Genomic DNA, 15,124 nt, shown 5'->3' with positions numbered 1-15,124 from the left:
TAACAATAATATATTGGACTATACATATACATACATATGTAGGGTGACATTCATAAACAATAACAGATACCAAAAATTATATAAATAGTCAAGACTTAGAGAAGCAAATAAAATAAAAATAGTCAACAATTAGAGAAGCAGAAAGAAATATCCAGAATCCAGATTGGAACGTTGTTGATTGGAACTATTGAGCGGGAAACTAACAGCAATTGAACAAGGCAATTTTGAATCTCTGAGACTGGAATTCTAAACTTCTACAAGTGCCTATAGTGCAAAAAACTTCTTTGTTTACTTGTTTACCCCTCAGGAAGAGAACTTTTTCATAACTAAATTTGTTACTGCAATCACTTTTAATTGTATTCGTTTGGAGTGCAAAATGTGTTCCAAAATTAATTGAAGTATGCATTTTATTTAACAATTCCTAGTACTGCGAGTGACCACTCCTATGCAAGTAGATTTTGATGCAAATATGAAAAATTCAAGAAAATTATCGTTTAATTTGCCTGCAAAATTGCAAATGAACAGCCACAATATATAAAATAAAAACACAACCACCGTGACGTCACGGAAAACCATACACAAAAATGAAAAAAAAAAACGAAAGCAAATAAACCAAATGCAAACCCGAAAGGCCCATCCCATTCCAGTCGCTAATGGAGCACTGGGTTGTGGGTCGATGGCGCTGGCCTCCTTTAACGAGTTCCATAAATATTTATGTGCATATATACGGTAGGTTCGAGTACTTTTCGATTTAATGTGGCGACATTTTAAAGCAATATTCAAATTTACCATTTACTGCCCCACTCCCCACGCCGCACGCTGCACGCTGCACGAGCGACCGACCGACCGACATATATTACGGCCGCAAACTAGAGTATCTGTGTATCTATGCATCTGTAGCTGTGTGCTCGTATTTGTGTGTGTGTGTGTATTGGAAATACATATATTCCACAATGCTTAAAAGCGGCGGCAGGCGGATGAGAGCAAAACGGCAAAAATATACAAATTTAAAGATATTTATTTATCTAAAAAGCGGAATATGTATCTGCGTTTCCATTGTAGCTCGAGTTGTGTGTGTGTGTGTGTGCGTATGCGTGTGTGTCTGTCTGTCTGCACATGCACGTATTTTTGAGATATATTTTTAAAAAATCAAAACGGCAAAACGACAATTTTTGAATATACAGCGTCGACGTCGACTGCGACTGCGACTGAGGCGAGAGAAAATGAGTTTTGGGGCAGCTGCAAACAGCGCCAGTCGATCGTGCTGCTTAGTGCCACGCCGTGTTTCAGTGCGCCCAGGCCACGAGCCCCTCCGAGAGCCTGCCCCCCCGAGTATATATAAAGTGAAAACGTATTTTCGAAACATTTTTCAAACTCTCTTGTGAACACTTTTGACCAAACCGAGCCACAAGGCTGTGATTGTGAGTGAGTGCTAGAGACCCAGTCGAAGCCAGCCCCTTTGCATCCACCATCTTTGTGCTCTTTCGCCCCTCTAGACGCGATACCAGGAAGGAGTAGCAGCAGCAGCAGCAGCAGCAGCATCCGTCATCATGCAGGTTTTCGATAACAATATGGTAAGTGAAATGTCGCCCCGAATCGGGGCCATTTGTATCCGTTTCCTGTATCCTGGACAGGCACTTGGCCCCTTGTTTGTGTTCGGTTCGCGCCCCTCTCCGCCAATCCAAAGGCCATGCCATAGCCAAATTTATTGTCGCAGCTCCGTCCTGCCCGTCCTGTCCCCCTCTTCCCACACCAGCCTGGTGGAGCACCTAGCTACGCTGTTAGCCCAGTTAGCTTAACCCAGAAATGCCAATACACAAATTCAAGTCGCAAGGGTCCTTAGTGTGTCCCTGACTTCCTCGACCACGCCTCTTTTGGCCGCAAATTCCAGAAAAAGGTTTTGTCTGTTAACCGAAGAAAGAAAGACAACAATACATAGGAGAGAGAGAGAGAGAGAGAGATAGAGAGAGACAGGAAGTCATGCGGTGTTCAAAATGCGCCGCCAAATTAATTACAAAAATTCACTTAGTGGCCGCGATCCAAGTGGGTCAACGTACGTACGAGAGACCGACAATTGCAGGAGGCAGAGTGGGCAGCGAGTGTTGAGATTGGGATACAAACGCTACCAAGGATGTGTGAAATTACTTCTTTTAAAATGTGTAAATAACATGAGAATGAGTTTGTCTTTTATGTAGCTTCTGCCGCAACTCCGACATTTGTCGGCATTTATATGAGAACGGATTCATTGCCCAATACACACTCGCTGCTTAGTATTAGGTACATATGTATATGTAGATCATGAGGCGAGGTTCCAGAATATACCCATTTGGCATTAAACTGGAATTTTTCGATCATTGCAATACAAACACAGACATTTGTCCGTACTCGATATATTCGCATTCATTTTAAATATTTGTCCGGTCTAGAAATATTCATTCTGCATTGAATTTTATTCCACATGATCTATAAATATCTTTATTAATAATTAAATAAGCTTGGAGACAAACCAAACTGCTTTACGCTTCGAACAGCCACAAAGTATTCGCCACAAGATGATTTCTTGGCAGCTGAGTGAGCAGATACATATCAAGCATTAATATATCTATGCGGACTATATGTTCTGTATGTGTGTATTCGATTGGGAGAATCTACTTTAGATATGTGGCTATCGTGTGGGCCGGCGTTCAGCTCCTGTGTAAGATTATGTCGACAATTACATAGGTCTTGGTATGCGTCCCCTTCAAGAGGCTGGCTACCGAATTGGTGACAAGGTCGTTGCTGATGACGAAAGCAACGACAAAGTCCATCCATACCCAGTGGAGCACGACATATAAATAGACCAAAGGAGAGTTTTACAATTCCAGCGACGAAGAAGAGCCCGTGGAACCCCATGGAAATGTGAATGTGAATGTGAATGCGAATGCGAATGGGAATGAAAATGGTCTATTTTCGGTGCTGAATAAATCAATTGGCTTCTGTAGTATTTATGCAGATGCCGCCATTTGATTATTTCGCACTGTCGTTGATTTATGGCCAATGGCCAAAGCGGGTTGCTGTTTCGGTTGAGGTTGAGGTTTTCGGTTAGTAGTTCCTCCTCTCCTCTCCTCTCCACTCTTCTCTTCTCCTCTTTGCATTTTTGCATTGGTATTGTGCACGTCATGTGTAATTGCTATATGTCACTGTCAATGTGTGGGTTAGGAATGAGTGGGTTAGGGTCCTGATGGATTGGAAGGTGCGGGGCATGGGCAAGAGGTTCAATGAAATTTCCGATGATGTATTGACGCTAGGTGTCTGCAATTGAAAGGCAAAATTAGACTGTGCCACATGGAAAGGATTTGCCAATCACTGGCAATGGCAGGCAGCTTTATTTTATATCAATCCAAATCTGCTGCTAGCAAAGAGCAAATCCATAACAATCCCAAAAATGTGAGTGGAATTCGCCTTGTTTATTGACCAAAACACAGACGAGCAGCATTAGCGGCCCAAAGGCATTTAATTGAGTAATTTTCAAATAATTACCCCACAAACAATGCCCAATGTTTAATGTTTGCTATAAATAAATTCGCATTTGTTTGTTTAAACAGAAGAATAATTATATGGCGAGGTGCACGAGTGTTCGTAGATATTTTATAGTCAAATGTACATTTCATTTCTCTATTTCTCTTTTTAATAGCGCCGTGCCTCGCGTCGTGCCTCATTGCGTCGTGGATCGATCTCGGCACTGCCCCAGAAATCGGCAGAGATACCCTGGGACATATTCGAGCGGCTGTCTATGCCGTTCCTCTTCTGCCAGGCGGCGGCCATCGTCAGCTCCCATCTGCTGCATGCCCTCAACATATCCAGCATCTCCACCTTCGCCGTCTTCGTGTGGTTCGCCCTGGCCACAGTGGGCGCCGTGCTCTTCTACCACTTCGTCAAGGTAAGTCCGTAACGACACTCTCGTGTCCAAGGGGCGGGCTCCAATACAAAATTCAAACAGTGTAATCCTTTCAACGCCAGCGGCGAGACCGCAAATGGGATAGGGACATGGATAGCTTTTGGTTTCGGCGTCAACTTCTGTTTCGGTTTCGGTTTCCGTTTCCCAACCAGAAGCCAGCCACCAGCCACACTTTGGGGCATGTCTGCTGCTCGGCTCGGCTGCGAGGCAACTACCCCAGCCTCAGCTCAAGTCGGTATTGCCAAACCGCAGAGAGGGGCCTCTGAAATAGTAGGCAAAGCAAATCAGTTGTACTAAAAATAGACGGGCAGGCCCCAGGAGTGGGGGCAAATGTCCTGTGGGGCAACGTCAACTTATGTTAAACCAGAGGAAACCCTTGACTGTGGATTTGGCTTTGGATTTGGCTCCGTTTGATATTTCAGAACCCCACTACAAACACACACACACACACGCACTCATACTATCTCCACTCTGCTCTGGCTGTCGGCGTAGGAAAATGAAAATGAAAACAAAATAAATAAGCAGCCTGAGGGAGAGAGAGAGAGGGAGAGAGAGAGGAAGGAAAAGAGAAACAGTGCAGACGGAAACCGAAAGAATTGCAGAAACAAAGTGAATATAAATTTCGTGACAGAACGGAATATATTTTCGCTGTGAAAACTTTAATATAAGCGCTTAAAATAAATTAAAAAGGGAAACCCCTTTAAGCAGGCACTCGCATCGATGGCTGCGCCTTCACTGCACTCCCACTCCCACCATAATTCTCTGTTGGCTGGCACTGAGAGGCGCTAGAGCTGGATAAATCGGAATTCCAGAGATTACTCATACGAGTAAGAGTGTGGAAAATGTAGGCTGTTGATCCTTCTCTTGTCTGCTTGTGACTCCACTCCACATCCTTTCACAAAGGACACCAATAATGCGACACATTCAGATATACTCCCATTTACATCGTTTACCCGCATTTATGGACTGGTGGCGCCAGTCAGCGCCGAAGTCTGCGGATAAGTTAAATATGCGTGCACTCTAATTAGTTTAACTATCGGGAAAGATCTGGAGGTGGCCCTCTGGCTGACAGGGTCCACTTGCTGCCCGGAAATTACGCGAAAAGGTCAGGTGTGCTGCATGGACTCGCTGGTGATTGGCTTCCAGGACACGTAGGCACGTGGGTGTCACCTGAAAGTGGAACTGCCCATCATTAAAGTAATAAGCATGACTGCAATATAATTGGCAGTAGCAGCAACAACAGATGCAGTGACAGCTCTGAAAACTTCCTTCCCATTTGCATTCTGCATTGTCAGTTTACCCAGCAAAGTGCTCTTCTCTTATCTTCTCTTCTCTCCTTGTTTGAGAGTAATAGATACTGTTGTTTATAGTAGCTACACAAAGGACAGCAGCGTTGTCAAAGTATAGCTAATCGAAGGCTGTCCAAGTTCCAGCAAAGCTCCAGTAACTCTTTACTAGTAAAATTTGTACTCGTAATTATCTAGATTTGATCTCAAAGCATTTCCATTAGCATTTCCTTGGTGTGATACACATGTAGGGTTTATTTTTAGAGAGCAAAGTAAAGGAAAACAATGCGAAATGCTTGTCCCTTGATTAGTGCTCCGCAAGGGCTGAATGGTAGGTCCCGTTTCCACTTTCCATTTACTTAATTCGTTGAATTATTTGCGAAAATGTTCCGCTTTGTGTGGCTGTTCATGGGCATATGAGCAAATGTGTGGCCAGCGATGGCTTCCGGCCTGGCCAACGGGGTTCCTGTTTGTCTTTGGTGGGTAGTCTCCCAAGCGCCCACTCTGTGTTTGCTGTTTTGCCTTGCACATCACGTTGTGCATTTCATTTTTATGTCACGACAGTCAAATTAAATTACACGCACGCACAGATATCCCGCCACACAGGGGGCAGGGAGCATGCGGCATGGATGGATGGATGGATGAGACTGGAGGCAACTGTTGACGGCTCAAATTGGATGCAATGAAATGTAAATGCTTACTAATGAAATGCTCAACAATCTGCCATGTCCTACAATGCACTAAATTGCCCATCCCTGTACCAGAGCCCTGCCCATCCCTCCGTCTATCCCTCTGTCTGTCATTCGGAATGTCGGTGTCCGTGTCCGTGTCCGTGTCCATGCCCGATCCGTTCCGTGTCCGTGTCTGTTTTATTGCATTGCAGTTGCAATTACACTTTACGTAATATGCATAATTAAGCGTTGCGTTGCCCAAAGGGAGGTGCCCCTCGGTGAAAGGCGGAATGTTGTCAGAGTCGCAGAGTCTCTTCGGGACTTGTCGACTACCAGAGGAGGATGGAAATAATTGAATTAATAGCTTTGTCTTGGCAACCCTAATGAGCAGTCGCGAAGCAGTAGCAGTAGCAGCAGCAGCAAAAAGTGCGATTACTCGTATTCCCAAACAATTGAAGGCCCCACCCCTCCCATCCACATCCTTGAACTTTGACACATGGCGCTGCTACGGTGGATTGCATAGATAAAGTTGTGCCAGCATAACCTGAGAGCCCCAGGTGATTCTGCAGTGGATAGGAGCAGAAATCGTATCGGTTTCGCTAATGCCAGGAGCCACGAGCCAGGAGCCACGAGTCAGCCAGCCACTCGAGTACTCGAAGAAGTGGAAGATACTCGTACATCCCTGGGTATTTCTGAGCTTGGGTAGGGAGGAGCAAGTTTAAGCAGCAGCAGCAGCTGCAAGGCAAACTGGTGGCCACCTAATGGATGTGGCAGCAAGTTCATTGTCAAGTAAAACCCTTCTTCCTATTGGTTTTTGCCATCCATAAGTGTTCGTTTCCCCTGCACACTTTGTGGCCTTTGCAACTTCATAAAACTTTTGCCATAGACAAATTTAACGCTGATTTGTGAGTTGTTAACCAAAAACAAAAAATCAGCGACACACACAGACAAAGGGTGTGAAGAAGGAGAGAGGAGAGCGGGGACTGCACTCTCAATTAGGAGAGACTGCGACTCCGGGGTCCATTCGGGGCCGTCAATGCACTGAGGCAACTGAAGGCAGCTACATAAAAGGCTGCTCTTTGTCCCATCTTCTCTGTCCTCTGTCCTTTGCTCCACAGCATTGTCTCTCACTACACACACACACACACACACACACACACACACACACATACATACATATGTAAGTATGGACATACACCATAAAAAGTCATTATGTGCAAAGTTTTGCTAGTCCGCTCTTCCTCACTCTGCCTTTCCCGCTGCTGCTGCTTCTCTGTGTCTCTTTTTCTGTTTCTGTACAGTTTCAGTTTTATGGTCCCGCGCGTGGCCTGTTGATTCACACACACAACACCACACACACACATACACACATGCGCATTTGAGCTCAGAGGACATTCAGAAATGGCAATGGCGTGCCCGGCCTGACAATGGCTGGCAATGAAGGACATCAGGACATGGCTCATGTGGCCACCAGCTACGCGCATTGCGTTTCTTAGAATTGCACGCCATTAAAACGCCTTGACAACTTTCCGCCACCAAGGAAAACATCTCCGTCGACCGCTGCAGGAGCAGGAGCAGGAGCTGGAGCTGGGCTGGAAGCAATGCTTTTGTCGCTTCTCCGCTTGTCCATTCAGACTCAGTTTAGCTGCGCACTTTATTTAAATTAAAAACCAATTGCACATGACGTAGCCGTGCATCCACCATGCTCGTATGCATCATGCACGTTCGAGGCACAAAGGTCACAGGTCGAATCGACAATATGGCAAACCACCAACAGCCAAAGCTTGATTGTTAGTCGGTATTCCTGGTAGACCCCTGCCCGCAGTTGTGCAACCACTTCGATCCTTGCTCGTCCATTTGGCATTTGAAGTACATACAATAGTTCAAAGTATTCGTTCTAGAACTCTTATTCGGGCAGGCACTGGAAATGCCTCACTGCGAGTGGCATGGCTTCCATGCTCGAACCCGTGCACTACATTTTAATTAACCTCAAGATGCCGGTGGCAATACAATCACAATTTAATTAAACATGGACAAACATGAAATACATGGCGAGATGGGAGATGGAAGATATATGCATAAACAGAGGCATAAGCACACACAAACACACACACACACAGAAGACACACTGACTGAGGCACTGACTGATACACGGGAAAGTCACAAAACAAAGTGACCTGGGATTCCATTCCATTCGAGACCATTCTACATACAAATATGTATGTATGTACATATGTATCTCTCCATTCTATTATATTCCTTAGCTTTCAGTTCGCCTTTCAGTTGATTCTGTACACCGTGTTGTACATATGCGCAATGCGAAAAGCCTTTAATGCTGACGTCGTCCTCTGCGGATGGCGTGAAGTTGCCAAAGGTCCTGACAGCCACACGCCAGCAAGGATGCGTGCGGGCTTTTACCTATCCACTCGCTTTATCTCTATCTCTTTCTCTGCCTGTGTGCGTGCGGAAAGCCAAACACAAAAATGATTTTTAACTTTCCGGTTAATTAATTTATTACTGCTTAATACGTTCAATGACTTTTGGCGATCGCCGCCCCTCGACACTCGTCCTGCCGTCCTGCTGTCATTTGTACTCATTTGCCCTCTTGGCCAAAATATTTTTCAGTTAATTTATTTGATTCTATATGTGTGGTGTGTGTGTGTGTGTGTACCATCCTCCTCGTGCCACCTCCTGCAAAGCTTTTCTGGCTATTTTTAGCCACTGATTTAATATGCGTGCATGCGTGTGCTTGCTTCCCTTTGTTTCCCATTTTTTGGCTTCTCTCTTCTCTCTTTTCCTTTTTATTTTGTTTTTTTTGCCACATTTCGTCGCCTTGTTCAGCGGAGAAGAGGAGCAGCGCGCGAGAGGGGGTGGGAAGGTGACAACAGAGGGGACAATTTGTATGCGGTTTGTTTGCCATTTTTCACTTAAACTCGCACTCCACTCCGCCGCATCTCCACTTTCACGCTGCCTGCGTTATGTTTATGTAGATTTATGCGAGGGTTGCCGAGCGGTCAAGCATGTCGCGCTTTCTGGGTAGGTTTATGTGTCTGCCTGGTGAAAGAGAAAGGCAAAAGCGAAAGGAAAAGGAAAAGGAAAAGGCAACTAGGGAATAGAGAATAGAGCAGGGAATAGAAACGAAAAATGATGGCCGTACAAATAAGATAATACAATTTACTATGGAGAATATACATATTGTATTGTAGCGGAATCATGGAAAATCTCTGCTCTCCCTCTCTAGCTACAGCAGTGCTCGTATATGTCCCTGTCCATCACAGTGATTATCGTTGATCTAGATATGACTTTATTTGATGACCCACCTTCCTGTTAACTTTCATTTCATTTCATTTTGTTCCTTTTTCTTTTATTTACATTCCCAATAATATTTATTCACACAGTCCCACACAAGCCCACGCAATTCCCCTGTCGGACACTCTCGCATTATCTGCATGCCCGCAGTGCCCGGACTAAGGTCTGCCTCTCCGCCCAATCACCGGACTCCCCGGACGTGTCACAAGTTTATTCTCGCAAATAAAGGCGCACATGCTTTCCCGGAAAGTTCCTCCCTATTGTTGTTTACACTTTACACGCATCACTTTTCCGCTCGCCCACACGAGCGGTCGAGGAGGCCCTGTCCACCGCTCCTCTGTGGCTCTGAAAGTGCTGCTAACTTGTTGCAGTTTACACATTAACCTGCCAGGGCCGCCGCCCTCCTCCCTATGTATGGCCTTGGCTTGGCCAGCACCAAGTTTTCCTGCCAGCATAATGCATTATATAAATATTACGTGTACGCCCCCATGCTCCTCCCCGTGTACGTAAGCCAAATTTAATGAGCTCGTGGCGAGAAAAGCGGCATTGTGGCGCTCCAGTGTGGTGCCGGCAGTGCAGGCGTGCATCGCGTGCCCCACTCCAATTCATCAGATTCGGATAAAAGTGTGCGGAAAATGGTCCGGTTCGGGTGGGGCGAGGCGAGGCGGCACCTGCTGCTCACAGCCTAGGGGCATAAATCTTCCACTTCCACTTGCACTTCCACTTCTACTTCTGCTTCCAATTGCAGTTGCAATTGCAATTAAAATGCAATAAAGGATGCATTTAAATCGCTAAACTGCGAGCAGTAGCAGGCGTATTAGCGTGAGCCGGGGGCCCCTCTGTGTCTGCCTCTTCATTGACTTGCTCGGAAAAATGTGGAAAAGTCCCATTTCCGCTCAGCCAATCGCTCGTACCAACAACAACCCTCGCATTCTCTCTGGCAATCCTCCACAGGCACAGGCACAAGCACAAGCAACTCGCTCAAATGAAGGTGACTGACATGCCCCAGGGCTGCCGGCTACGCTGCACTCTCTCTCTCTCCCCCTCTCTGCCTCGTGTTCTTTGTGAAATTTCTTGAATCTATTTCGGTGCATGCAACTTTGCTGTTTTGCTGCTATTTTGGGACCGTTTAAAAAAAAGACCGCAAGCCGACGTGCTGGCAGACACGACATGACCGCAGAGAGGGAGTGTTAGACCTTAGACAGGTGGCATGGGGCATAAGGCATAAGGCGTAGGGTATAAGGCATGTGGCAGGTGCTGGGTGTCAAGGGGTCTGCTTTTTTATCCCCTGCACGTAGTGCATGCACTGGGCAAAGTTTCTTTCGACGGCTTAACGTGCAGAAGCGCTCTGTCCTTTCGTTACTTTGCGTTTCCTTTGCTTTGCTCTTTCACCTGTTCACACGAAAGGCTGTTGAAATGGAGGAGGACACATTTCCCTGATGCTCACAGAGGATTCAAGTTTAGGTCAGGAGACAGGCAACGAGACAATGGCAATCTTCTAATTGGTCTCGCCACAATTCGACTTGGTTCAATGTAACATAATCCTTTCGGTTTGGACCAATTTAGCAGACTCCAATCATTTGCTGGCCATGGATTATCCTGCATTTCAATTGGACCAATTTGTTATAATTTTAATAGGTTCTCGGTCCGAGTCCGAGTAAGAGATTCCCCCTCGAAAGCAGAACTTTTTCAAGGAAACGCAATGCTTTGTTTTTATATTTTTATATCGGGTTTCATGCCACAAGCTGTGGCTGTGGCTGTGGCTGTGGCTGCACACTCATTCCCCCTGGCCAATGGCCATGCTCTCAGTTCTCAGTGCAGTTTAATTGACTCTAAACATTTCGTTGCTCGGTTTAGCGTTTTTACTCGCTCTTGCAGTTCATCTGCTCAGTTTTATCTGCGCTCTTTCCATGTAGAATTTAATTGCCGATGCTTTTTAGTTGTGGCCAAATTTAAAGTCACTTCTGCAGCAGCGCCATAAATTGGGGTGCCAGAAAAAACACACCAGACAACCACCGATTCCAGTGGCAAAAGTTACCGCCATCCTGCTGGATACGCGCTAAAGTATTATGAAGTAAATTCGCATAAAAACTGAGCGAAAGAAAACTTGTCCTAAACTTGGCTGGCCTGCGGATTGGGCTCGGATTGGGAGGGGGATATACCCCCTGAATAGTTTTATTTTTATTTACACCCAAGAACGGCCAGCAGATTTCGATAAGCCAAACACTTATGGCCACAATAAAATGTCGGCCAGTCTTAATGGGTGTCAACAGCACCGCCAATAATAATACACACCCAACACACCACCTCTCCCCTCCCTCGAATACCACTAACGCCTCCCTTTCTCCGAATCTCATCATTTTTTAACAATTTTACGAGCACTTTATAACAGTTTGATAGCCCGAACAATGAGTAGCCATCTCTGCTTCCACTTCCACTTCAATTTCTACGTCCTCTACATCTACGTTCCCCCCTCGAGACCGACTGACGCACACTGGGGACGCACCCACCCACCCAGACGCCCACTCAAGCGCCAGCCAATAGTCATAGTCATAGTCGGGGCCAGCTCCATTGGTTAATGGCATGATGAGTTATGACACCAGCACTACCGCAGGCGCGTTGACTGACATCCACATCCATGGAGGGGTATGGCTTGTGATGGGTGGACGTGGATGGGCTTGGTGCTGGTGGAGTGGTTTGGCGCGTGTCTGAGGCGGAAGTATCAGTGAGCACACATCTTCCTGCCCCACCAAATATGTGTGTGGTGGGGGGGAGACTGTCGTCTGTCTGCCATCAGTGGGTCAGAGCTGAATGTTAGACGGGAATTTCTATACCGAAATGACCCTAGAAATGGTCAAATGTCCAGCAGTGTGGGGAAAGTCGTTAAGCCTAGTTGCTGGCTTGACTTTTAAGTAGCCCGAGTAGCGCGGGGACAAACTTTCAGCCAAACAAAGACATTTTTGGCTGGGCTAAAGGTCAAACATCAACATCCGACAAGACTGGACGCCCTCAAGTGCGCATTGAAAACGGAGAAGCTCTCTCCCATCCACCCACATCCTGGGACACCCACACAAGGAGATGGCTAATTGCTATTAAAGTTATTGAACATTAATTAAGTGGCTGCCTCGGAGACCGACCGTCAAAGGGTTGAACAAACCAACCCCAAATCATTCAACTTTTCGCTTACCCTTACCCTTACCATTTCCATTTCCATTTGCGGACCGCCAGGTGTCGGCTTCGGGCAAGGGCGTCCTAATCACCGGCTGCGAGGCGCCGTTGGCCTGGTACCTGGCCAAGAAACTCGACGATCTGGGCTTCACCATCTACGCTGGCTTCAACACGCCCATCGAGGAGTCGGACGAGGCTGGCATTCTCAAGGAGGAGACCTCCGGCCGCATGAAGCTGCTGCACTTGGATGTTACGTCGGAGAAGACCGTAAGTCGTCCCGCACACAGAGCTTTCGAAGCTTTTGGCTCATCTCCATTCCACTCTATCGGCAGCTTTTGGAGGCTGCCCGCTTTGTGTCCCAGCACTTGCCGCACGGCGCCCAAGGACTGTGGGCTGTGGTGCATTGCGCCCACTGGATTGCATTGGGAGAACTTGAGTGGATTCCATTCGCTGTGCTGCGCAAAAGCTTGGATCTCAATCTACTCGGTGAGTGATGGCGCCACTGAAGACTCCACTTTACCATACTCTCCGTTATACTTGCAGGCGCCGCTCGCCTCACCCAAATCTTTCTGCCGCTGGTCCGTCGCGCCCATGGGCGCGTGGTCTTCCTCACCTCTGGCCTGAACCGCGTACCCTCGCCGGTGCGTGGCATCCAGTGTGCCACCCAGGCTGCCGTCGATTGCTTTGCCGCCTGCCTGCGCCAGGAGATGCGCACCCGAGGAGTGGATGTGTCCGTGGTGGCGGCAGGAGAGTTTGCTCCCGGCAACGGCTGGCTAAACGAAACGGAGCTCCGTGACCAGGTGAGCATTAATAAGCCTCTCTCTCTCTCCCTCCCCACTTAATGGCATGGCAGAGCCCATGCAGAGGGAGAGCAGCGCTGCCTTGCTATGCTTTTAGTTTTTTACGATACCAGAACACCGCCAGATAGAGAGAGAACTCATTAACTCTCCCGTCTCCTTTCCTCTTTGCCTCCTGGTCTGCTTTCAGGCCAAGCAAATGTGGAACCAGCTATCGTCGGAGCAGAAGAAGACCTACGGCGAGGATTACTACGAGGCGGCCATGACGTCGGTGGAGAAGTACTCCCGCCAGGTGAGAAACGCCGGACGTGTCCGTGAACTAACGAGCATTTAATCCCTCCTCTGCCACCTCTCCCACACAGGCCGCTGATATCCAGCCCACGCTGCGTGTCCTCATCGATGCTGTGACCAGGACCTTCCCCATGGCCCGCTACACGCCCGTGACGGCCACCGAAAAGTTGCAGATCTTCCTGGCCGAGCATCTCGCCCCCTCCCTGTACGAGTCGGTCTACGGCGAGCAGAAGAAATTTATCGTCTGATCCGACCGATCAAATAACCCACCAACATCCTCACCATGCCTCACCAGCCCCTAGACCAGCCGAACTTTGGAATACTATTGATTGCCTCTCCCATCCCTGACACACCTCTGGCTCCTTTTGCATAGGGCATTTACAAGAAAATAAAAGCAGAAGGACGAGGAGGAGAAGCGCTGACAGTCGTCAATGAGCATTTAGCTATGTGTTTGCCCCCGATTATTATAAATGTAAACGGATCCAAATTCATGGAAATATCCCGAGTCTCTGCATAATGTTATTATCCTTAGTTGCTAGAACGAATTGTGAAACGATGAATGAAAAACAGTAAACAAAAAACAGTAGAAACTTCACTTTCACTTTCAACTCATTTATGCCATGAATCAGAATTCCATTGTGAGATGGAGATGTCTTCGCGATATTCAGAGAGTTCCATTTCTATTCCGAAACGACTGTCCATGGGGTGTCGAAGCGGATCCTTTAAGCCCTTTTAATTGCTTTTGTTAGCCATTGGTTGAGTGCTGGCTCTGTGCTGGTATGACCCGCTGCATGCAGACATAATTCTGTTATACTCAATGGCATTAGCCCTACCTCCAGCTGCTGTGCATCCTGCCCCAATAGCACGGGACACGGCACTCCCAGACGGGCTAAGCTTAAGTGCACTGTCAGAAGGCAACCCAAAGGCGGGCGGGGGTGTGGCAGGCACATACAAATACATTCAATACATTTTTAATGCACTTGATTCAAAACAACAATGGCATTACCGCATCATTTCCACCAGCCAGCAGGCAACAGCCAGCAGCCAAGGATTTTCACTGCCGCGACGGGAGCGAGCCCAGGTGTTTCCCCCGACAGATGAATGGGAACTTAAGGGGGAAGTTTATGGGATACACCGAGGAGCGCATTACTTGTGCATAAATCTCTCATAGTTGCTAATGTAAAGCACAGCTGGCAGCCATCCACAATCCGCCTCCCAGATGGCACCCGCCGCATGTTCGAACTTTTACGCAAAAATAAAAAGTGCAAAAGTTGTCCAGAACAATAAGGAGTGGGTTACCACTAAACACACACAGAGATAAACCCTGAAACCCATCTCCTTAGAATAAGCAGCAAAGGCAAGGTCATTTGGCACTGGCCAAAGAAAGGTTCAATGTGTGATTCCGTCTCTCTTCCGCCTGTCTGTCTGTCTCTTTATCTGTGGACATTTCAGCTGCTCTGGTCTCTGGTCTCCGGTCTTCATCATTTTTTTCTTTTTTTTTCATGTAACTTCCTCTGTTCCCTGTCCCTGTCGACGCTTTCCGTTTCCCAGAGCTATTGTATTTAGCTTGGCAATCTGTCGGATTTCCATTGTGCTGCTCACAGAACAAGAGCTGACCAGGTTGGAATTTTTCTCTTTCTCTACGGGCTGTTATCCGGCATACGT

General features: G+C 47.2%; 1 protein-coding gene across 1 annotated transcript; it reads left to right on the top strand.

Annotated features, from left to right (window-relative positions):
• The first annotated feature begins 1,252 nt into the window (after nt 1-1,252).
• On the top strand, nt 1,253-14,020 carry LOC117891309 (D-beta-hydroxybutyrate dehydrogenase, mitochondrial). Its single transcript, XM_034796719.1, has 7 exons — nt 1,253-1,574; nt 3,674-3,919; nt 12,432-12,638; nt 12,704-12,857; nt 12,915-13,171; nt 13,359-13,460; nt 13,531-14,020. Exons 1-7 carry the CDS (start codon nt 1,551-1,553, stop codon nt 13,705-13,707), a joined length of 1,167 nt encoding a protein of 388 aa, XP_034652610.1. The 5' UTR covers nt 1,253-1,550; the 3' UTR covers nt 13,708-14,020.
• Nucleotides 14,021-15,124: the final 1,104 nt, after the last annotated feature.

This window comes from Drosophila subobscura, chromosome E (assembly GCF_008121235.1).
Source record: "Drosophila subobscura isolate 14011-0131.10 chromosome E, UCBerk_Dsub_1.0, whole genome shotgun sequence".
NCBI lineage: Eukaryota > Metazoa > Arthropoda > Insecta > Diptera > Drosophilidae > Drosophila > Drosophila subobscura.
Note: the sequence above shows the minus strand (reverse complement) of the source record. Positions and strands in the feature narration are given on the sequence as shown.